At 38.3% G+C, this 24,890-nt stretch overlaps 1 protein-coding gene across 1 annotated transcript; it reads right to left on the bottom strand.

Annotated features, from left to right (window-relative positions):
* Nucleotides 1-1,969: 1,969 nt before the first annotated feature.
* On the bottom strand, nt 1,970-23,386 carry TMEM207 (transmembrane protein 207). Its single transcript, XM_055419737.1, has 5 exons — nt 23,312-23,386; nt 21,396-21,433; nt 11,472-11,516; nt 10,286-10,428; nt 1,970-2,109 (listed from the first exon to the last, which is right to left on the bottom strand). Exons 1-5 carry the CDS (start codon nt 23,384-23,386, stop codon nt 1,970-1,972), a joined length of 441 nt encoding a protein of 146 aa, XP_055275712.1.
* Nucleotides 23,387-24,890: the final 1,504 nt, after the last annotated feature.

Raw genomic sequence — 24,890 nt, 5'->3', positions numbered from 1 at the left:
TCTGGGAGTTGGTGATGGACAGGGAGGCCTGGCGTGCTGCGGTTCATGGGGTTGCAAAGAGTCGGACACAACTGAGTGATTGAACTGAACTGAACTGACTAAAACTGGAGCCTCTGCTTCTCCACATCATGGGATTCCATATACTTCATGGGTTTGATCCCTGGGTTGGGAAGATAACCTGGAGAAGGGAATGGCTGCCCACTTCAGTTCTTGCCTACAGATTCCCACGGATAAAGGAGCCTGACGGGCTACAGTCCATGGTGTCTCAAAGAGTCACACAAAACTGAAGCTACTTAGCACGCATGGATGCACAGATAAGAAATGTCCTTCAGCTTCTATCAACACTTTTTCCCTCCTCAGGCTGTGACATACAGCTTCTTGAACTTTAATCATATTCTTCATTCATCTTTCACCCTTCAACTCCAAATGGCCCTTTTTCTTGCCTCTCCTCTGACCCTAATTCAAATATTATCTTTCTGACTCTGGATCTGGACAAGTATGAATCTCTGTTTGGGTCACTGCTCAGTTCAGTTCAGTCACTCAGTTGTGTCTGACTCTTTGCGACCCCATGGACTGCAGCATGCCAGGCCTCCCTGTCCATCACCAACTCCTGGAGCTTATGCAAACTCATGTCCATTGAGTCGGTGATGCCATCCAGCCACCTCATCCTCTGTCATCCCCTTCTTCTCCCGCCTTCAATCTTTCCCAGCATCAGGGTCTTTTCAGATGAGTCAGCTCTTCACATCAGGTGGTCAAGGTACTGGAGTTTCGACTTCGACATCAGACCTTCCAATGAAGGTCTTCCAAGATCAGAACACATCTCCTTTAGGATGGACTGGTTGGACCTCATCGCAGTCCAAGGGTCTCTCAAGAGTCTTCTCCAACACCACAGTTCAAAAGCATCAATTCTTTGGTTCTCAGTTTTCTTTATAGTCCAACTCTCACATCCATACATGACTACTGGAAAAACCATAGCCTTGATTAGATGGACCTTGGTTGGCAAAGTAATGTCTCTGCTTTTTAATATGCTATCTAGGTTGGTCATAAGTTTCCTTCCAAGTAGTAAGCATCTTTTAATTTCATGGCTGCAATCAACATCTGCAGTGATTTTGGAGACCAGAAAAATAAATTTTGCCACTGTTTCCACTGTTTCTCCATCTATTTGTCATGAAGTGATGGGACTGGAGGCCATGATGTTAGTTTTCTGAATGTTGAGCTTTAAGCCAACTTTTTTCTTTCCTCTTTCACTTTCACCAAGAGGCCTTTGAGTTCCTCTTCACTTTCTGCCATAAGGGGGGTGTCATCTGCGTATCTGAGGTTATTGATATTTCTCCCGGCAATCTTGATTCCAGCTTGTGCTTCTTCCAGCCCAGCGTTCCTCATGATGTACTCTGCATATATGTTGAATAAGCAGGATGATAATAGACAGCCTTGACGTACTCCTTTCCTATTTGGAACCAGTCTGTTGTTCCATGTCCAGTTCTAACTGTTGCTTCCTAACCTGCATATGGGTTTCTCAAGAGGCAGGTCAGGTGGTCTAGTATTCCCATCTCTTGAAGAATTTTCCACAGTTTATTGTGGGTCATTGTTAAATGCCAATAATGTTTTTGACCCCATATCAGGGAAGAGGTCAGGTTAAAACAGAGACTGAGGCAGAGAAATCTGTGACATATACTAGAGTGGAACTCTAAACTTAAGGGAAGCTAGTCCTTATGTTAATTACTGCCTATTGGAGTGCATCAAGAAACTTGATTAGGAAGATAAAATTATAAAGCAACAGTGATATAACAAGAGTCCACTAGTTGACTACGGAAACATCTCCATGGCCAAAATTCATTTTTTATGTTCATTTATTTGTCCTTTTTAGGACTACATTAACTGATCTCCAGGAATTCTCACCAAGTGAAAGAATGTTCCTAAATTGTATGTTTTGGAATTTAAAATATTTCTAATCATTTCAATTAGTGATCTAGATCTGAACTTGCTTGATTTTACTTTCTTCATATGGAGGCGGTGGGCCTAAAACTCCAAAACAGGGAACACGAAACAGTTCAGGTTTTTGAGTGTGAAGGTGCAGTCCAACAGTTGGAGTCACAGCTGCTTCTGTCCCTGGAAAGAGAAAGGTGGAGGCTTAATCTTTCTAGTCAGCATAAAACAGAAGTATATGAGCTGCCTAATAAAATCTGGCATTTCTTGGATCACTGGAGCAACAGAAAATTATTTGTACCCTTGAGAAAAAATTTACAATCATCTCACTCTCTGCTGTGATATTTTAGTCATTATAGCAAGAAAATCTGCTCTCATGCACCGATTAGGCCATCATTGACTAAACCATCAAGAAGCATTTATAATTTAACAGCTGAAACTAGAAGAAATATCCCTTTTGGTAGATCAGAAGACAAGATTTCTGTAAACATTAATGGCATTTTAGCTAATGCTCCCATCATTAGATATGCAATCTCACTAGAAACATTAAAGTGTTACATCTGAACTTCATTCTTTCATGTGTATGTTCTGTAAACTGCAACTAATGCAATTAATTAATTTCAACATCTGTCGATGATGTATAGTAAAAATATTAAGTTGTGAGACATTTGTAATTAAAGTATATATATGTAATAAGCAAAAGGCATTCTCAAATTTTAAATTTTGAAATTAAAGGTCTTGACTTAGATTATGCACACAACAAACCATCCAATATAAAAGACATGCATTTTCTTCCTTAAACTGGTCACCTTGAGAGATTATGCACTTATTCCAATAGATTTTTGGGAAATCTTTTATTAATATTGGCTTGAAAGACTGCTTTAGAGTCATACAGGAAATCAATAGTAATACTTTACAGTCATTTATCTATATTGTTTTCATTTTTTTCACAAGGTCTTTACCTTTCTGGGAATAATTTGACTGCTTCTTCCCAAAACAATAGCATAACATAAATTCATGACAGCCATAAATTCACCTTTAAAGAAGAAATTACACCCTTAAACTAACCTTTGTTTTTGTGTATTAAAATGAATTGTAACATAATCATGTCCATTCATTTTCATATTGTCTCTGGCTGCTTTTTCTACTATAATTGCAGAAATTAGTAGTCCCCATAGAGATCATATGCTTGCAAAGGCAAGCATATTACTTGTCTGGACATTAATACAAAAAGTTTTTTGACCCATTCCTTAAAGGATTAAGATTCTATACCATCAAGAAGATTTCAAAGCCACAATTATTAAAATGACTCCAAGAGTAGTTACATAAAAGGCAATAGCTGTATCAGTGGAATTCATATGTAAATTAATCAAATTTATTGCTTTGGAGTGCATTTTATTTATTTAGAATCATGAATTTCCATATATTTGTATTTGCTTTATTTTGTATCTCACTGGTTCACAGGATAAAGTGTAATAATTTAAATATTAATGTAATATGTAAAGAGTGGAGCCATATGTAGAATATAAATCTCACCTCCTGGTTCAACACTTTCCTTAATGAGTCAATTTATTTAATTGAATAACCTACTGGGTGTTCATTGGAAAGACTGATGCTAAAGCTGAAACTCTGGCCACCTCATGCGAAGAGTTGGCTCACTGGAAAAGACTCTGATACTGGGAGGGATTGTGGGCAGGAGGAGAAGGGGACAACAGAGAATGAGATGGCTGGATGGCATCACCAACTCAAGGGACATGAGTTTGAGTGAACCACGGGATTTGGTGATGGACAGGGAGGCCTGACGTACTGTGATTCATGGGGTCACAAAGAATCAGACATGACTGAGAGACTGAACTGAACTGAACTGAATGCTAACTTATTGCACAAGTTTTTACACCTCAGATTGCTGTTGTGCAATATCTGTAAAAGCAAGGCTAAATGAATGTAACGTGCTTAAAACAAAGCCTGACATGCATTATAGTTAACTGTCACTATTATCAGTAGTGATATTAGCATTTTGTTGTAATTCTTGTACAGTCGCTTAGTTGTGTCCAACTCTTTGTGGACTCCAAGGACTGTAGTACACCAGGCCTCCCTGTCCATCATGATCTCCAGGAGTCTAATCCTCTGTGCCCCCCTTCTCTTCCTGCCCTCAATCTTGTCCAGCATCAGAGTCTTTTCCAATGAGTTGACTCTTCTCATCAGGTGGTCAAAGTATTATCATTAGCATAATTATTATATATGAAGAACTGCACTATGCTAGGTGTATGCATGTGTTTTCCTTTATTGACAGTAATATTTCCCAAACTTTCTTATTTTAATGTTTAAATAATGATTTAATCATTATCCTTATTAATGTTAATGTCACAGAGATTACTGAATGAAAACATTTTTTAAAAAAAAAAAAACTTTCTTGGAGTTAAAGCCTTGAATATTTAGGAAGTTTAGAATGATGTAGGCTAGCCCAAATGTCTTGATGAAAACATTTAACACTGGCAAAGTGGACTTGCCTCAGTATTTCCCTCCTTTGTGGATACAATTAGTAAGAACTGCCAGTTTTCCAGATGAACTGCTTTCAGCAAATCCAATACAGAATCAGAAGTACGCTGGCTATCATTGTATCTGGACCAGGTTTATTCAAAATAATTATTAACTTGAATTTATATCTACCAAGGCCATTATTAACATCATGCTCCAGGCAGCAAGATATTAACACTTGCTCTTTATGTTAGAAAAAGTTTATTGTTATTTCCTTACTACATATTTGCCCATAGCTCTTAAACTTATGAAAACCATAGGGTATTCATATGATAAACAGAATTAAGTTCAGAGAGCTTTTGTAAAATTGAACACATGTCACTTCTCAATTTTTTTTTCAAAGCGTGTTTACATACAATATCATGTGATTGGGAGGGAAACAGGCATTATTTTTATTTTTTGACAAATTAAGAACCTGAGAGAGCTCAGTTAAAAATGCCTACAAAAATCCGATGATTTTGACAGCCGTTGGTGAAGATAACAGTTTGGTGTTTGATTTTGTAAAACCAATACACTCACTGCTAATTTTTCATACCCAGAGTTCAGATTCCCCAGGTCATTGAAAGTCACTCTAATGGACGTGGTTTATTAGAAAATGCCTTTCTTATTCTTTCTGCTCTGTATCCTCTTTTATATCATTCTGTTCTCTCACATGGGGGTGACTAAGATTGCCTGAATTTGAGTTACCATTCTGCCATCCACTCTGTCCCTAATCTCTAAGTGCCTTTGTTCCCTCATTTTCAGTGTTCAGAATGACAGTGAACTGTTCATGGAGCTGTAAGGAAGAATAAATGAGATGAGAGATGTCAATGAGTAGCCCAGAACATGACACATGATAAGTGCTCAATAAACATGGGTGGTTACTATCATCATGCCCATCCATGACAGCTTGTGAAGGACTGTCATTCTTTTCCCACAATGAGTCCCAGAATACTTACACATAGAACACAAGGCATAGGAAATTGACATTTCAAAAAGCATTCCTAAATAAGATAGGATTCTGGGGGAGGGGAAGAGAGAGGAGAATAGAGTGTGTAAGGATCAGCTTCTTGCCTGACTGCTCAGTCCCTCCTCCCCTTCCCAAACTGGAGCATTCACATTTAATCATTGCTGGAAGACTAGTATTTCTGTTTGCCCTGAAATAAGAAAAAGGTAAGATTATTTCTGAAATTGAAGAAAAAAATGGAACCAGGGAGACTGGACAGTTGAAATGCAGCATTATCTGGGAGATCAGCCCAAGGAGGAGCCAAGCCAGGATGAGTGTCTCAGGAGAGGTGTCTCTGCTTCTCCTCTGGCCCTTTTTTCTTCCTTTCCCCCTCCACTTCCTTGACTCTATTCTGGTCCTCCTCCTTCTCTTTCTCGAGTAATGCTTTCTCTTCCTCCTTACTCTCTGCTGGAGTATCAGAGAAATTAATTCTTGTATTGGTGCACAAAGAGCTTCACCATAACATGTTACAACTTGGAAACATTAGACCTTTTCAGAGGGGAAGGAAAACAAATCTGAGCCCTGAGTCAGCATAGAATTGTGAAAAGGCATGATTATTGATTTAGAAGATTCTCTTGAGGCCTTGGTATTTGACTGAGATTCCTATAAGGACTTTTCCAGACAGAAGTCTTATCACTGTGATGGGTTGAACTGGTAAGGCCTTCCTTAAACATATTTTACAAGGATTCCCGAGCCAAGTATTTTCCTTCCTCTTTTTAATATTTCTAATCAAGATAATTGACAACCAGTGTCATATAATATTGTCAGGAATTGCCAGCGAGAAATTTCCTGTTTTATATATTTCAACGTTAGCAAACTTCACTCCACTCCAGCCTCTGATAGTCAGTCAAAATTCTCCTCTTTGCTCTTCTCATTTGAGGGCAGATTTCATGGGATCTCGAACATCAAACCTCTGACCCTCAGGTCAGAAGAGCAGAGCTATTTCAACTAATATATTCAGCAGAATTTGGTAATAACATGAAATAAATTTTGAAGAAATAAAATGAAAGTTTTAGAGGAACCCGGGGCTTATATATAAAATCTCTTCTCATCATTGAAATGCTTTAAATGACTTATTTCCTACATTCTATATTCAGGAGGGAAGTCCTATCTGCCCCATTTTGATCAAGGGGTGGCAGGGAGTCCAAGCAGTCCATATTTTATATTCTAATATGTCACCAGTAGTTTGCAAATGAGTTCTCATTTTCCTGTTCTGCTTCTGAACAGTGGCTACAGGGAAGACTCAGAAGTACAAATTCATAACCTGCAGTGTAGATGGGAAAACCCAGCAGTAGTGGACTTAGCTCCAACCTGGGAGAACAAAATTTTGTGGGACTGTGGAGGCACAAGCTGTCGTTTGGCCCTTACTTCCCTCTCGGTAATAAAGAAGATCCTTTAGTATTTCCCTCACTTCTCTTTTGGAGAGTACCTCCTTTTACGGAAATATTAGATAGGGAGGATATTTGTCTGAAGAAGTGAAAGTATAATGAGAATTCAGTGGGGAAAGGAAATTTGGTGTGGGTCTGGGTGTCAGATTGCCTTATAATATTAGCTCCCTGGAGTTTAATTCCAGAAATTACTAGTTAAGAGGCGATACTTTTGAACTGTGCTGCTGGAGAAGACTCTTGAGAATCCCTTGGACTATAGGGAGATCCAACCAGTCCATTCTAAAGGAGATCAGTCCTGGGTGTTCATTGGAAGGACTGATGCTAAAACTGAAACTCCAATACTTTGGCCACCTCATGCGACGAGTTGACTCACTGGAGAAGATTCTGATGCTGGGAAGGATTGGGGGCGGGAGGAGAAGGGGACGACAGAGAATGAGATGGCTGGATGGCATCACCGACTCGATGGACCTGCGTTTGAGTAAACTCCGGGAGTTGGTGATGGACAGGGAGGCCTGGCGTGCTGTGGTTCATGGGGTCGCAAGGAGTCGGACATGACTGAGCGACTGAACTGAACTGAACTGAACTGACTTGGGGCTTCCGTGGTGGCTCAGGGGTAAAGAAGCCGCCTGCAATGCAGATGATGCAGGTTTGATCCCTAGGTTGGAAGGTCCTTTGGAGAAGGAAATGGCAACCTGCTCCAGTGTTCTTGTCTGGGAAATCCCATGGACAGAGGAGACTGGCGGGCTACAGTCCATGGAGTTGCAAGAGTTAGACATGACAGTGATTAAATCAACCAACAAATGACTAGAGATCACAGAGACTACCACTTCCTGAACTATTTCTTTGTGTTTTGTTTTGGAGAGGAAAAATAAGAATAGCAAGAAGCATAAGTCTGGGAGCCACATCCACATCAAAGACGATGTGAATGGTGATTCTCTACCTATATAGCCACCCTGAACATCCATAGGACAGGATGGGAGACAGGCAGTGGATAGGAAAATCACCATCGGAGAGGACAGAAATAAACCAAAAGAGGCAACTGAACGTGTTCTCTACAATGGACATCAACAGAAGTGAACTTGGTAATGCCATTTATGGTGAAAAATAGTTTAAATGTTCTTGCAAAAAACAAGAGTCAAAGCTACACCCAGGGAATTAAGAAGGAAAAGATAGAATGAGGAAGGGAATGAGGATTCTGGACAGCGAAACCTACCACTGAGGAATCACCCAATGGAAACATCTGGTGGGTCAAGTCATAAGGCTGTGGTTAGTGTCCAGGAATGAGGTGACTAGCCACGCGTGTGTGTGCATGTGTGTGTGTGTGTGAGTGTACTGCTTCTCAGTTGTGTCTGATCCTTTGCCGTGTGTGCCCTGCATAACTTTTCATTGTTCATTATCCTCAATCCTGGATAATTTGTAGTATATTAGTTGACCTGCAACAGAGATTTATGGGGTATATTTATGCAGCAGAGTGAGAAAACTAGATAACATCCTCTAAGGTAAGTAACAGCCACTTTTCTGAGTTGGTATTTTAGTTAGAGATAGTATCTGTGAAACCCCTGACCTAGTGCCTAGTACTTTGTAGGTGTGAATTAAATTGTGAAACACTGTCTCAGTCTTGACTCCTTTTCTCACATTCACACCTGTCAGGGAAGTTCAGAAAAGTCAAAAGCATGTATGTAAACCATCATCCAGGAAATATAAGAATATTAGATAAGTGGGGATTTAGCTGTGGCAAATAAACTGCCTGAAAAGTTGTAACAGTATAACTGGGTAGCTTATTTACCAAAAATTAAAAACAGATTTTGTTTGTTTGTTTGTTTTAATGCTTCAACATCATCTAGTGAAAGAGTCTTCCTCAGAGTGAGAGAATGGCTAAGAAGACCAGTGCAGATTCTCCTCTGTAGTAGCTCAAGTCAAGCTGGAAGAAACATAGTTGTGTTTATTTATTGAATACTTCTTGTTAGATAAATAAAATAGACCAATGTGACCATGTTGATCCCTTTGACCAACATGTTTTGTTTGAAGGTCAGTGATTCTATTTCTCTATACACTCAGTGGAAAGTGCTGCTGATTTTAGAAGAAAAAGCTATTTTCATTGGAGACTTTAATTATCCCTTCCCAAATAATCGTTTTTCAAATTAACAATGTTTCCCTATTAAATAATAACTTTAAAAAAAGTTCAACAGTGAATCCAATCACTAAATCTTAATACTGAGTTTTGAGATGAAAACACTTTATTTTTACCCCACTTCCCACTTAGCTGTATTTCCAGGACATCTCCCACTCTCTCTGTTGAAAATCTTATGCTGACCCAAGTTTTTGAAGGGCAGCTGTCAGTTTCTACCAAGCACTCTTGAGGCAACTGTAATATACAATGTAGTGCCTTAGAAGGAAAATCTCATAACAGACAATCTCTGGATGAGGACAATGCTTAACACGAAGATATAAACTGTCAATTGACACCTCTCAGAAATCACAAAACTGTCATTTTTCTACTTAAAGGTGAGGCTGGAAATCACAAATAACTCAAGATCACCATTTTCTCTATTTCTTACCTCTTGCTGCTGCTGCTGTTGCTGCTAAGTCGCTTCAGTCGTGTCTGACTCTGTGCGACCCCATAGATGGCAGCACACCAGGCTCTGCCGTCCCTGGGATTCTTCAGGCAAGAACACTGGAGTGGGTTGCCATTTCCTTCTCCAATGCATGAAAGTGAAAAGTGAAAGTGAAGTCGCTAAGTCGTGTCCGACTCTTTGCGACCCCGTGGACTGCAGCCTACCAGGCTCCTCCATCCAAGGGATTTTCCAGGCAAGAGTACTGGCGTGGGGTGCCATCGCCTTCTCCATCTTACCTCTTAATGCACACTAAAAAATAATAGAAAGGACAGGGTTTGGGAGTGGGTGTGGGGAGCAGGGAGGATCAGGAGACTGCCAATGTGTCTAGAGAGAAAGGACATGAATACTGACACTCACTCACACAATTCCAAGTATTTCAGGCTTTGCACTGGAAGCAGACAATCTGAAAAGCATTATTCAATATTATTGCAAGTAAATGAGGCATGGAAGGCTTGGTAAATTAACACAAGGTAGGACAGATGGACATCAAAAGCCCAGAGATACTCTTCTGTACCTTAAACCCTGCTTTCACCTGGAGTGGCCAGCCCTGTGTACCTTTCCCCTTCTGCTTGTTGTTAACTGAATGTTTAGGTTTAGATTCTATTCCCACACTCAACTCTGAGTCACTTCCCCAGGACACAATTTTTCTTTTTTTGGAGTCTTCTTCTGACGTTTTCTCATTTAGACTCTCTCCCCAGTGTATGCCTTTGAGTCCTCAGTAAACGATATCTTATTCTATATTTACAAATTTGTTTTTCATAGATTAACTTTTCAACTCACACAAAACTATAAGGTTTCCAAAGAGGACATCTAGAAGTGTGTAAACAGCTTACCGTAAATGGAGTCTAAGTCTCCAACAGCAAAAACAGCCACCGTGCGTCTTCGGGGACCATTTTGTGGTCTCCTCAGGCAGCACTGGAGGCAGAAGATCACTGTTCCACAGAGAAGAGCCACCAGGAAAATCAGCAACAAGAACCTGATGCCAGAGAAAGCAGGAGAGGAGTGAGATGGAACATGCCTCAAAGTTAAGAGCTCCTGCTACTTCCTGGAAAGGTGCAAAAACTCAGCAAGCCCAGCTGTAAGGAATATATGAGGCTGAATTCCTTAAGTAAACCCCCATCATCTCTCATATATTTTCACTGACTCTGGAATCTTCTCTGAGCTCAGAGTGAGGCAGTCTTGCCAGGCAATCTTAATTGTTTCCTCTTTAGAAATTGGAGATTTGTTCACAGGAGCAGCATTGTAATTCCTTATATTCATCCATTATTGCTTCCTTTCAGTTATCCAGTCATTCATTCAACTAGTGTGTGTGTGAGTATGTATGTGTGTGTGTGCACTCGCTCAGTCATGTCTGACTCTTTGTGACCCCAAGGACTGTAACCCAACAGGCTCCTCTGTTCATTGAATTTCCCAGGCAAGAATACTAGAGTGGGTTGTTATTTCCTACTCCAGGAGATCTTCTCAACCCAGGGATCAAACCCACGTCTCTTGTGTCTCCTGCATTGGCAGGCAGATTCTTTACCACTGTACCACCTTCTAGAATGTAAGTGACCAAATAGATTTTAGATGTTGCAGGTGGGGATTCAAAGGTTGGCAAGACAGGATTTCTGTCTTTGAGGAACTAACCACTAACTGCAATGTTTAGTTTGAAAAATACAGAAGCCAAGAATTAGAAATTTATAACAAATCTTTTTTTGTCTTATCCTGAATGTTTAAGGCAAGAACTAAAATCAGTGGATGGGTCATTTTGAAAGATTTCAGGAGAAAGATTTCACCTTTAAAATTATCCAACTTGTGAATAAACTATCATTCTTAAAAAATAGTCAGTTCCCTGTCACAGGAAGTGTTTAAGTAAACACTGACCAATGACCTGAAGCTGATGTTTCTATGTATGTTAATCCACATGATCCCTAAATTTTTCTTAAGCTGTATCATTTCATATGCTATCTCAATTACTTAGGAAAAGGAGTATGTATATACCACCAAAGATTTTATAGCACAAATTGAGGATGTCCTTACCATATATACCAGCCATTTGTGTAATGATCTTCATAGTTTATGCACCTGGTGATAAAGGAAGAGCAGTTAGTGCTGGATCTCTAGATTGACAAAACTTATTCTTCTGGACCACAGTATTTGTTCTGACCACACCTGTTTCCCCCACAATCACCTGCTCACTGTCCCCCAGCATAATTAAACAAATATTTACTGTATGTCCACTTCATTTAAGGCACTGAGAATACAGCTAATTGTGAATCTGTCAGACACATAGACAGATAATTGCACTGTAATAGGGTTGATTCTAGAGTTATGAATACTGTTGTGCATTGAGAAGGTGGTAGTAACTACTTTTCAGGACTAACATGTCATCGGTATTAAGTATTAGGTAGATAACTGTTCCAGTATTCTGTTTATTCAGAGACTTAGAATTCTTCAGAATGCAAATTCTATAGGGAAAGTTCATAATCTCTATTAACCTTTAATATCTTGGTAAAGAATAGCAGGCCTATAACCTGGTTGAAAGTGAAAGTCGCTCAGTCATATACGACTCTTTGCGACCCCATGGACTATACAGTCCATGGAAATCTCCAGGCCAGAATACTGGAGTGGGTAGCCTTTCCCTTCTTCAGGGGATCTTCCCAACCCAGGGATTGAACCCAGATCTCCCACATTGCTGTCGGATTCTTTACCAGCTGAGCCACAAGGAAAGCCCAAGAGTACTGGAGTGGGTAGCCTATCTCTTCTCTAGTGGATCTTCCGGACCTAGGAATAGAACCAGTGACTCCTGCATTGCAAGCAGATTCTTTACCAACTGAGCTATGAGGGAAGCCCAATAACTTAGTAGGATAAAGAAATTATAATAAAAGGAAAATGAGTGTGTGTGGTCACACATACCATTTACCAAGGAGTTAGAAGTTGATTTTCAGGATGGTCAAACTATTTGTGTATCTAGGCAAAACTCAGTCATTCTTGAATTAACATTTAAAAGGTGATACAAAGCCAAAGTCCATAGTGCAATTTTCCGGAGGTTTAACTCCCCAGGGAGAGACATTTAAGTGCTATTCATTTTAGAGCCCCTTTCTATGTCAGACACGTGTACAGAATGTACATTTACTGATGGACCTTTTTCACACCCTGGTGTAGCTGCTGCTGTTAAAGTACTCTGAGTTTAAACAGTGGAAACCTGTTCATCACAGCCTGGTAACTTCTGAGATGAGCTATACTTAATCATCTTTGTTAAAATAACACTCAATGCTTTTCAACTTGAAAGCATTCATAAATGTCAGCTAATTTATTGCTCTCAGCATCTCTAAGGAGGCAGTGTGTCATGTTTATCATTATACTATTCAGAAATGACTTTTAACACATGTGAAGTGTCAACTTAAAATTTTTATTGCAAATGTTTAAGACAAAAGTCAAACTTAGACAACAAGAATTTTTTGGGGGGCACCTAGAGGGTTTAGTCAAGTATATAAGTTCAAATGACAGAGAAAAAAAGTGGGAACTGAAGAATGAGTTTAAAAAGCAACCTAAGATAAGAGATCAGTCAAAGATTTCATAAATAATTAATGGCACATCCTTGTAAAGAAATATTATGCATTCATCAAAGAGAATATAGATTATATTTAGAATGAAAGCTTTGTTAAGTAAAATAATGCAAAGATCTCAGTTCTACTTTGCATATTTTCTTTTGCACAAATACACTGATTTCACTAAATAGGTATTATACAGTTATTATGTATAGATATGGGGCTTCCCTGATGGCTCATATGATAAAGAATCTGCCTGCAATGCAGGAGACTCCAGGTTGAATCCCTGGGTAGGAAAGATGCCCTGGAAAAGGGAATGGCTACCCATTCCAGGATTCTTGCATGGATAATTCTATGAACAGAGGAGCCTGGCGAGCTACAGTCCATGGGGTCATGTATACACCACATTACTAACAATGCTTGCTTCTTTTGAAGATGGTATTGTGAGGCACTTAATATTTTCAACATTTCTATATTCTTTGAATTTTTGTAATGTACATGCATCACTTTTGTAGCCATAAAATTTATAAATAGTGTATTTTATATATATAATTAAATGTAGTATTCCACCTTCAAAAAAAATTTTCTTGGTGTCCTGATCCAATAAAAGCACAAGATTCTTGGTTTTCAATGCTGAAATGTAAGCTTATAACCAGAGAGAATGGATTGTTTCATCTTCCTCTATGTATAAAACTCTGCTTCTCTTCTTACATTTAAAATTAGATCATATACTTATTGAAATGCCGATTCTAAATATTAACTACCTCATTTCTTTTCTTAGTTCTAATATTTGAGCCAATTAATATTTTTCAAGTGCTATCAATTATCCAAACTTATCTACTTTGCTTCCTCTTTCTGACCCTGTGCACACATTGTTGAAGTTACTGATAGCAATAAAATGGCCAGAAAGCAGTGAGCTGGAGAAATGCAAAGTGATCATATAATTTCACAATTGCAAGCTCCTTTGGGATCATTTATTTCACCCTTAGGATTTTTTCATTGTGCATTGTGATTTTTCACTGTGGAAAAATAAATGGGAAGGTTACCAGCTTACCAAAGAACTTAAATTAGAATACAGTTCTTTTCACTCCCTCCCTACCATCGTTTCCATGTCTTCCTCCAGTTTAATTTTTAAACAGAAATTTTTGAGTTCTTAAAAAATAAAACAGCATCTGAACAGTAGCAATATTTAAATACTCAAATTTAGGTGCAAGATCTTCAGTGTAGGAAAAGTTACATTTTCTTAAACAAAGTTGTTACTGAGAAATTTATTTCAGTTCAGTTCAGTTGCTTAGTGGTGTCTGACTCTTTGTGACCCCATGAACCACAGCACGCCTGGCCTCCCTGTCCATCACCAACTCCCAGAATCCACCCAAACCCATGTCCATTGAGTTAGTGATGCCATCCAACCATCTCATCCTCTGTCGTTCCCTTCTTCTCCTGCCCTCAATCTTTCCCAGTATCAGGGTCTTTTCAAATGAGTTAGCTCTTCGCATCAGGTGGCCAAAGTATTGGAGTTTTAGCTTCAAGATCAGTCCTTCCAATAAACACCCAGGACTGATCTCCTTTAGGATGGACTGTTTGGATCTCCTTGCAAGATTTATTTATGCTTAGTCAAATTCAGATGAGAATGTCAACAAGGAAAAAAAAATCCAGGAGAATTTAGAGCAGATTATAGTGTTTAAGGAAGACATTTTCAATAACCAGAATCTTCTAGAAGTAGGCATCACCATATACAAAAGTAAGCTCAAATAGATTAAAGACCCAAATGTGAGACTGGACATTATAAAACTCCTAGGGAGAAACATAGGCAAAATCCTCTCTGACATAAATCACAGCAATAACTTTTTTGATCTACCTCCAGAATAACAGAAATAAAAGCAAAAATAGACAAATGAGAACTACTTAAACTCAAAAGGTTTGCACAGCCAAGGAAACAATAAACAAAACAAAAAAAAGACAACCCACATATTGGGAGAAACTATTTGAGAATGATGTGACAGAAAATGGATTAATCTCCAAAATGTACAAACAGTTCATGATGCTTAACAACATAAAAAAGAACCCAATCAACAAATGGGCAGAACACCTAAGCAGACATTTCTCCAAAGAAGACTTACAGATGGCGAAGAGGCACATGGAAAGATGTTCAATGTTCATATTATTAGAGAAATGCAAATCAAAACTACAATATCATCTCATACCAGCCAGGATGGTCATCATCAAAAAGTCCACAAACAATAAATGCTAGAGAGGGTGTAGAGAGAAGGGAACCCTTCTACATTGTTTGTGGAAATGTAAATTGGTACAGCCATTATGGAGAACAGTATGGAGGTTCCTTAAAAAGCTAAAAATAGAGCTACCGTATGACACTGCATTCCCACTCCTAGGCATATATCCAGAGAAAGACATGATTCAAAAGGATATATGTACCCCATTGCTCGTTGAAGCACTGTTTACAATAGCCAAAACATGGTATCAATCTAAGTATCCATCAAGAGACAAATGGTTTTAGAAGATGTGATTTATATATATAATGGAATATTATTCAGCCATAAAAAAATGAAACAATGCCATTTGCAGCAACATGGATGGATTTAGAGATTTTCATACTGAGTGAAGTAAGTCAGGCAGAGAAGGAAAATATTGAATGACATCCTTTAAACACAGAATCTGAAAATAAATGATATAAATGAACTTACTTACACAAGAGAGAGACACAAAGATTTAGAGAATGAACTCATGGTTGCCAGAGGGAAAGATGGGGAAAAGGGATAGTTATAGAGTTTGGGATAAACATGTAAACTTTGCTATATTTAAAATGCATAACCAACAAGGACCTACTGTATAGCACATGGAACTCTGCTCAATGCTATGTGTCAGCCTGGATGGAAAGGAAGCTTAAGGGAGAATGGATACATGTATATGTATAGCTGAGTCCCTTTGCTGTTCACCTGAAACTATCACAATATTGTTAGTCAGCTATACCCCCAATACAAAATAAAAAGTTTAAAAAAGAAGCAGGGGTCAAAGGAGATAATTTCTGTCCCTTTCAGAACAACTAGTGTCCTACTGTGATGTGTGGAGAGGATTCCTGCTCTGTAAGGACAAAAATTATCTCCTTTGACACCTACTTCTTTTTTAAAATACTTCTTATTCGGGGTATAGCCAATCTTAATTTTCTTATCAGTGCTGAGAATCTGTGGATCTAAGATGAATTACAAATTCATTAATTTGATAAATAGAAGAAAAGCTCGGAGTTGTTCCATTGGCTCCTCTACTAGAATTATCCATAATTTCCTATGCTAGGCATTTTTCTAAACCAACAGTTATATAATTTAATGTGAATTAACTCACTTTCAAACTTAAAATTCTATAAAGTAGTATCACACTATTGTCATTCTCACTGTACAATTGAGACAATTCAGTCATAAAGAGGTTAAGTAACTTGTCCATGATAACCCAGTTAGAAGGGCCAGAAGCAGGCTTTAAACCCAAATGGTCTGGCTCTGGAGCCAATGTCTCTCTTACTACCATGCAGCACTGCAACTGGGAAGAGTAAAAGTCAGTTCTAGCCTCATACTGCTGTGTGGTGTACTGCCTGAGTGCATTCAATATCCCATGTTACAAAATGTTTCAAGAAAATATTAAAAATAGAAAAAAAAAGTGAGACCTCAGATAGTATCAGACAAAAAGAATAAGGCACGAGTGAGATCTGTTTGTAAACTGAATGCAGTGAATACCACATATAAAATTAGAACTCAGCTTCACGTCTGGTTTAAACTTTCTAGCAGTTAATAGGGTAAAAGTGAGAATTGGTAATATAATATTCTCTAAAATTAATAAAAACATTATCGTGACTATCCTGGTCATGAAGATCTTTTTTGTACAGTTCTTCTGTGTATTCTTGGCACCTCTTCTTAATATCTTCTGCTTCTGTTAGGTCCATACCATTTCTGTCCTTTATCAAGCCCATCTTTGCATGAAATGTTCCCTTGGAATCTCTAATTTTCTTGAAGAGATCTCTTGTTTTTCCTATTCTGTTGTTTTCCTCTATTTCTTTGCATTGATCACTCAGGACGGCTTTCTTATCACTCCTTGATCACTGACCTAGAGCCAGACATCTTGGAATGTGAAGTCAAGTGGGCCTTATTAAAGCATCACTACGAACAAAGCTAGTGGAAGTGATGGAATTCCAGTTGAGCTATTTCAAATCCTGAAAGATGATGCTGTGAAGTGCTGCACTCAATATGCCAGCAAATTTGGAAAACTCAGCAGTGGCCACAGGACTGGAAAAGATCAGTCTTCATTCCAATTCCAAAGAAAGGCAATGCCAAAGAATGCTCAAACTACCGCACAATTGCATTCATCTCACACGCTAGTAAAGTCATGCTCAAAATTCTCCAAGCCAGGCTTCAGCAATATGTGAACCGTGAACTCCCACATGTTCAAGCAGGTTTTAGAAAAGGCAGAGGCACCAGAGATCAAATTGCCAACATCCACTGGATCATGGAGAAAGCAAGAGAGTTCCAGAAAAACATCTATTTCTGCTTCATTGACTATGCCAAAGCCTTTGACTGTGTGGATCACAATAAACTGTGGAAAATTCTGAAAGAGATGGGAATACCAGAGCATCTGACCTGCCTCTTGAGAAACCTGTATGCAGGTCAGGAAACAACAGTCAGAACTGTATATGGAACAACAGATTGGTTCCAAATAGGAAAAGGAGTGCGTCGAGGCTGTATATTGTCACCTTGCTTATTTAACTTATATGCAGAGTACATCATGAGGAACGCTGGGCTGGAAGAAGCACAAGCTGGAATCAAGATTGCTGGGAGAAATATCAATAACCTCAAATATGCAAATGACACTACCCTTATGGCAGAAAGTGAAGAGGAACTCAAAAGCCTCTTGATGAAAGTGAAAGAGGAGAGTGAAAAAGTTGGCTTGAAGCTCAACATTCAGAAAAGAAAGATCATGGCATCTGGTCCCATCACTTCATGGGAAATAGATGGAAAAACAGTGGAAACAGTGTCAGACTTTATTTTTGGGGGCTCCAAAATCACTACAGATGCTGATTGCAGCCATGAAATTAAAAGACGCTTACTCCTTGGAAGGAAAGTTATGACCAACCTAGAAAGCATATTAAAAAGCAGAGACATTACTTTGCCAACCAAGGTCCCTCTAGTCAAGGCTATGTTTTTTCCCATGGTCATGTATGGATGTGAGAGTTGGACTGTGAAGAAAGCTGATTGCCGAAGAATTGATGCTTTTGAAGAAGCTGGAGAAGATTCTTGAGAGTCCCTTGGACTGCAAGGAGATCCAACCAGTCCATTCTAAAGGAGATCAATCCTGGGTGTTCATTGGAAGGACTGATGCTAAAGCTGAAACTCCTATACTTTGGCCACCTCATGTGACGAGTTGACTCACTGGAGAAGACTCTGAAGCTGGGAAGAGTTGGGGGTGGGAGGAGAAGGGAACGACCAAGAATGAGATGGCTGGATGGCATCACCGACTCTGTGGACATGAGTTTGAGTGAACTCTGGGAGTTGGTGATGGACAGGGAGGCCTGGCGTGCTGTGATTCATGAGGTCGCGGAGAGTCGGACACGACTGAGCGACTGAACTGAACTGAAAATTAATAAAAACAGGCAACATTATTCACCACATGCACAACTATTTCTGTTATAGCCATTCCCTTCTCCAGGGGATCCTCCCAACTCAGGGATCAAACCTTGTTCTCCTGCATTGCAGGCAGATTCTTTACCATCTGACCCACCAGGGAAGCCCCAGAGAAATGAGAGACAAATTCAAAGTATGAAGCTTCATAAACAGGCTGTTTTTAACAACAAGAACGATGTTTCTCATAGTACTCTTAGTTAGAATGTAAACGCAATAACAAATTTCATGGGTCTTGTTTGTAAAGATCATCCTTAACAAAAAGCTAGAATTCAATTTAGCTACAATAATTTGAGGCAGTGATGGGTGCCTAATCATATCACCCAGAGACTAGTGACCTGACCTAAATAATTTCAGGTTGGTAAATTGTACAGTCATTGAAAGGATGGATGGATTGTGCATCCCTCAGGTATGTCACCAGGTGTGAAGTTTTATCTACATATTGGATACATAGTGTGGTTTGTGGTGAAAATCCCAGGCTCAAGAGTCATTTGTGAGCCCAGATCAAAGTTCTGCCTTTTACTTACTTACTCTTGAGCAAAATACTTAACTTCCCCAAGCTAGGTAATATGGCAGACTATCATCAGCAATGTATTCATGCAATTAATTTACAGAATCCTATGTGATTATGATTTTAGTTATGTTTCATAAAATACCCATTTTTGCATGCACGTGCACATCAATATACTTGGTTATTTCTAGGAAAAGGGAAGATTAAAGGTATAATTATGCAGAGGGCCTCTGTCATGTTTTATTCCATGCATTAAATTACTTACAATATCTAAATTATATACAAAAGCTTAGCAATGTGCTGTTTCTACTAAAATGCTATTATAAAAATAAATTGAGCAGATTTGATCAGAAAAAAATTAGTCTTGTGTTTGAAAAACAATTTAAATAGAACTAATACTAGATTCCCACAAACACCTTCTTATGGTGACAAAAGATTTGAGATATTGTGTCTATTTTCAATACATTCAATATGCTTACTTACCTTCTACCAGCTCCCTACAAAATCAACCACTTTCTTACCTTCTCTGTCTTTATTTTCTGCTAATTTTCATTATCTGAAGTGGGGTTTTTTGTTTGTTTTTATTTAAAAGTAGTGATATTAAATAATAGATGTGTGCTCAGTAGTGTCCGACTCTTTGCGACCCCATGGACTGTAGTCCACCAAGCTCCTCTGTTGATAGAATTTTCCAGACAAGAATACTGGAGGGGGTTGTCATGCCCTCCTCCCAAGAATCTTCCCTACCCAGAGATTGAATCTACATCTCCTGCATCTCCTGCATTGGCAGGCAGTTTCTTCACCACTGAGCCACTAGGGAAGCCAATAAATAATGACAAATATATTAATAACAGACATGCAAATACAAAATTATGTAGTCAAAAGTTTTGTACTTATGTACCAGTTTAAGTCCGGTAGTTAATTTGTTACTATCTCTTCGGGTCTCAATTCTTCACCTGAAAAAAAGGCTAACAGCCTCAGTGACTCTAAAGTTAGCATATAAAGTTTTCCAATACCATATTCTCCTGTCATGTTGATGAGGGAGTTAGATTCAACACTTATGATTTTTCCAATTAAGAATTTCTTTATTCTAATGGGAATTCCCTGGTTTTTCAGTGGTTAGGACTTCATATGTCCACTGCCGGAGGCCTACGTTCAATCCCTGGTTAGGGAACTAAGATCCTGCAAGCTGTGCGACATGATCAAAAAACAAACAAACAAACAATTTCATTATTCTAGTGCTCTGGGTCGAAAGCAGAAGATGAAAGGTCAAGATGAAACAGCCATGAGGTCCAAAATTAAACAAACCAATAGTCCAAAGTCCATTATATCAGCAACCCCAGAAGACAGAGGAAAAAGCAAGTCCGATATCAGTACATAGAAACAGCATTGGAGAAACATGCAGTAACTGAAAGAGAGGCACATACTTAACAAGCAGATAATCAATAATGGGATGATCCACCAAAAACAAGTGAAGGATTCCAGGGCCAAGGAAAGCATCCCTCCCAGCATGGCCTCTGAATTTGGAGACAGGGCCCGAAGACCTGAGCTTGGAGGGTAACAATGATAATTAAAACGGCTAGTTGGCAGTGAGGATTGCTCCCAGAATAAGATAGCACTTGGCAGAAGTGCTTTCTGACACTTGCACCGGTCTCAGTATGTTACAGTTATCATTAATCAGCAGCAGCTTTATTAATGACAGCCTCTCCCCATTTCCAGAACAGAATTCTGAGAAGCATTAAGCCTATAGCACACAAAAAAAATCAGAAAAATTGAATCAATTATTTCCATAACTTATATCAAAACACTTTGAAATATAATATAGGTTAGATCATTGTTTGTTTATATTTGAAACCAAATTAGCCAGAAAACTGTCTCCCATCATCTCTGTGTCTTAACGCATGTGGATGCAGTCAAAAAAGAAGACATGAACTTAAAGGACATCTAAAATCTCCAGGATGGAGAACACAGTGAGCAAAAATACCTTGAAGTCAACAAGGCCCCTTATTTTTATTTAACAAAGCTGACCACAATGAAAGTGCATCTTTTCTGCTTTTAGAAAAACTGAGCCATTTGCATTTAAAAGTAATGTACTTTCTTTTTTCTCTAGTAATTGTAATGATCATTTGAAACTCATTTTGCACTTCTCAAATGACTTGATGCATTTTTAGTCTTCAGATTTTGAAAATGCTGAATAAAACCATAGAGCTTCTTGTTATTTACTTACATTTCATTTTCTTCACATGGTGTGTCGGATAGCACCAACTGAAACACATGTTTAGAACAATAAAATCCAAACATTTCATCAGTCTAATCCTTTAATACAAACAGTGCCTAGAGACAATGGGGGTTTATATCATTTCCTTTACTTTTTTTTTTTTTTTTTATTAAAATGTCTGTAGCAGAATTTATTGGTGCACAGAATTTTAATTGAAAAAAATCTCTGGGTAGATACTTCAGCTCAGCAGTGACAAGAGATATATATTGTGAGCCAGATTCTTATCCAACATACCACCAGAGGTGGGTATGAAAATACTTTGTTTTGTCTATAGGCAGATTTTGCTTTCTCTAAGGAGCTTTTGTGCACCTTGTACTTTTGCTTTGTTTTCACATTTTAGCTAAAGGAAGGAGTGTCATTACTTGTAATATTATTTTTACACGAAGGAATCAAGTTCCCTACATGAAAACTGGGGTGAAGTCCACCCCATTAGTGTTCAGTTCAGTTCAGTTCAGATGTTAAATATATGCAGGAAGGAATGATTTTTAACTGCTCTAAGGCTAAGGTCGACCTAAGCTCCATCGACATTCTTGTTGAGATTTACATTTCTCTGTTTATCAAAGAAGAAGGAAAAGCTAATAACCTTGATTGCTTTGCTTTGAAAGACTCAAACCATAAGTATTCTAACACAATTATCTTAGTCCTCTGTGTTGAGTCTTCTAGGTTACAACTCACATCACAGAGGAAAGAAAGTACTACTATCTAAAGGATTTGTTTGTATATTTGTTATTCTTCTGAACTGAGACCCTTTTCAAGTACAACGAGAAAAATCATTAAATGTCATTCATAGGCAGCCCCCAAAAGTATGTTAATGAAGTCAGTAAAGCTTTTATTTTCCTGGACCCTAATACACAAATATCAATACAAGTAAGCAGTTAGAAAATTTAAAATCATAGACGGGAATTTCATGTGAGATATCTTTTTTTTTTTGCCTTAATCCTGGGTTCATCTTTTTTAGCACCTCATATTTACTCCACCAAGCTTATCTGGGCAAAGAGATTTGTGGAGTTGCAGATGGAGCCATGAATTGGCCATCAGAGAGTGTGGTAATGAACAATTTACAAGCACAGAAAATGAGTTGTACTCTCTTTTGCTAGAATGCTGCAAATAGACTCGAATACTAACTGAGAGGAAAATAAACATTCCTATTTTGTCCATAAAGAAAGTTTATTTATGAGTAGATGAAATGATTTAGGATCTAGCTTCACAGATAAATGAAGACAGCATTTCATTCTTAAGTCAGTTCCTAGTCTTGGGTGCTGTATCCCAGCAAGAAGTACACAGTGTGACATTATTGTCCCCTCACTTCCAATGTTAGGCTTTGGGCTCATCATGAAATAGGGAGTTAAGTCTTAATGTATTTCTGACCTAAATCTTTCAGATACATTGCATTCAAGTAACAATGATACAGAAATGCAGATGTTAGAATGATAGAGCAAAGCAATCAAAATAAACTCTACGATGGTTCCATCTGCATTTTTCAGCACTGACAAGTCATTGAGCCTCAAGTATGGCTTCAGGCAACAGTAAACATGTCTTAAATTAATCCTACCGTAGTATTTTATATCAATAGCATTGCTGATTTTTAAAAATGTTATGTCATAGCAAAGCTAAGCAAAGATTAAATTGCACCATATTATTTTAGTAGCAACCAAATTAAATAAAGAAGACATAGGAATAACACCATGACCAGCTTTCTTTATCTTTAACCAGTAAATATAATTAGTCAAATGATTCTGATAAGGCTTTCTTAAAGGAAATTTCTAAACATCAGAGGAGTTGTTACCCAAATCACAAATCTATTACAAATCAGATCCTTAGAGTAGTAGCTTTGAAAATTATTTCCCCAAAAGAGAGTTGGTTACCTGGAATAGTGGCAGACACAGGATTCCTATTTCTGAGATCACTGAAGTGTCACTTAAAAGTCTGGATCTCAACATACTTAAAGGACAAGCAGCTCAAGATAGCAGTTTGCCATCTGTGTTTATCGCTGTCTTACTCAGAACTTGTTAACTTCTCTACAAGTTATGCTTCCTGCCAGAGTAGTCATTAATGCTGGCTCCTTGTGACTGGTTAAGTACATGCCAGGGGCAGGAATTTGAGGTGCAAGTTCACAGGTACTGAGAGTTCAAGAATTTCAGTTTAAGGTTAGAATCTTGATAATGTTTGTCAAGCCCTTAAAAGCCAGGGTTATCCACGCTGACCTGTAAAACTAGCTGGCTGCAAAAATAACTTAAAACATTCAAGCCCATGTTTTATTCCAGGGTACTTCTGGGTTTTTGTTTACTAGTTTTGCAGAACTTTTATTTAGAAAATTTATTTTGTTTTTCTCCCTTTGTTGGCCCTCTTTGCTCTTCTTTTCCTATACATTATTTTCAGGCCCAGGTCTAATGCAACCTTGGGCATAAAGCTTTCCTTGTGCATAATAGTTGCACCTTATTTTTAAACAGAGCATATTTCAGTATTTATTTAAATGAAACAACTCCAATCCAACCACAAACCAAAAAGTTTATAAAAATATCTAGGGAAGTTCTGAAAAAGAACAATAAAGTGGCACTAAACTACTATATGTTAAGGCATTATAAAAGTATAAATATGTACAAAAATTGGTACTGACACATGTAAACAATAAGATACATATAACAGAATAACAAAGCATTGATTGTTCAGTGGTAAAATTCTCACCTCTCATGCAGGAGACCAGGGTTTGATTTCTGGCCAGTGCAAAGTACATAATTCCATTCTTTTGGACTTCCCAATTAGCTCAGTGGTAAAGAATCCACCTGCCAAAGCAGGAGACATGGCTTTAATCCTTGGGTCAGGAAGATCCTCTAGAGTAGGAAATGGTAACCCATCCCAATATTCTTGCCTGCAAAATTACATGGCAAGAGAGAAGCCTGGCAGACTACAGTCCATGGGGTCACAAAGAATCATACACAAGAATTCAGAACAAGATGTTGCAGTGCAAGCCCCAGCATAGTTCTTGAAATCTAGTTCTAATTATAATATATGGATTCATTTTGATCACATACATAAAGAGCACTAGAAACAATTTGGCTGCTTTAGTTATCTAAACTACTATTCTGAATTGACCATTAAGGTACATGGATTAGTTGAGCTTCATCTGGACTGCTGAGCGTGCATGTACAGAATACGAAACAGAATACAGATTTCAGAAATAAATTATAATAAACATGTCATTTCAAACCAGTGAGGAACAGATACTATTTAGCAAATGATGAAGTACTGAATGCTTAGGCAGAAAAAATGTCATAAATGACTTTTAAGATGCTAGCCACATTCATATTTAGATAAATATAACTTACCATTATAATCAGATCCCTAAGTTCAAAAATTAATAATAAAGTGATAAGAGGTAGATGTTGTGGTTCAGTCTCTCAGTCACGTCTGACACTTTGCAGCCCCACAGATTACAGCATGCCT

The sequence above is a fragment of the Moschus berezovskii genome, chromosome 1, assembly GCF_049115385.1.
Source record: "Moschus berezovskii isolate FMDL1 chromosome 1, NW_MosBer_1.0, whole genome shotgun sequence".
In the NCBI taxonomy this organism is placed as follows: domain Eukaryota; kingdom Metazoa; phylum Chordata; class Mammalia; order Artiodactyla; family Moschidae; genus Moschus; species Moschus berezovskii.
Note: the sequence above shows the minus strand (reverse complement) of the source record. Positions and strands in the feature narration are given on the sequence as shown.

Bases quoted from the DNA above. Each gene is read 5' to 3' on its own strand.
- TMEM207 (XM_055419737.1), bottom strand. From the start codon at position 23,386: ATGTTGAGATCCAGACTTTTAAGTGACACTTCAGTGATCTCAGAAATA. The intron at 21,434-23,311 runs GTAACCAACTCT...CATGTGTTTCAG, and splicing joins TGTGTCTGCCACTATTCCAG to TTGGTGCTATCCGACACACC. The intron at 11,517-21,395 runs GTAAGTAAATAA...CTTTATCACCAG, and splicing joins CCATGTGAAGAAAATGAAAT to GTGCATAAACTATGAAGATC.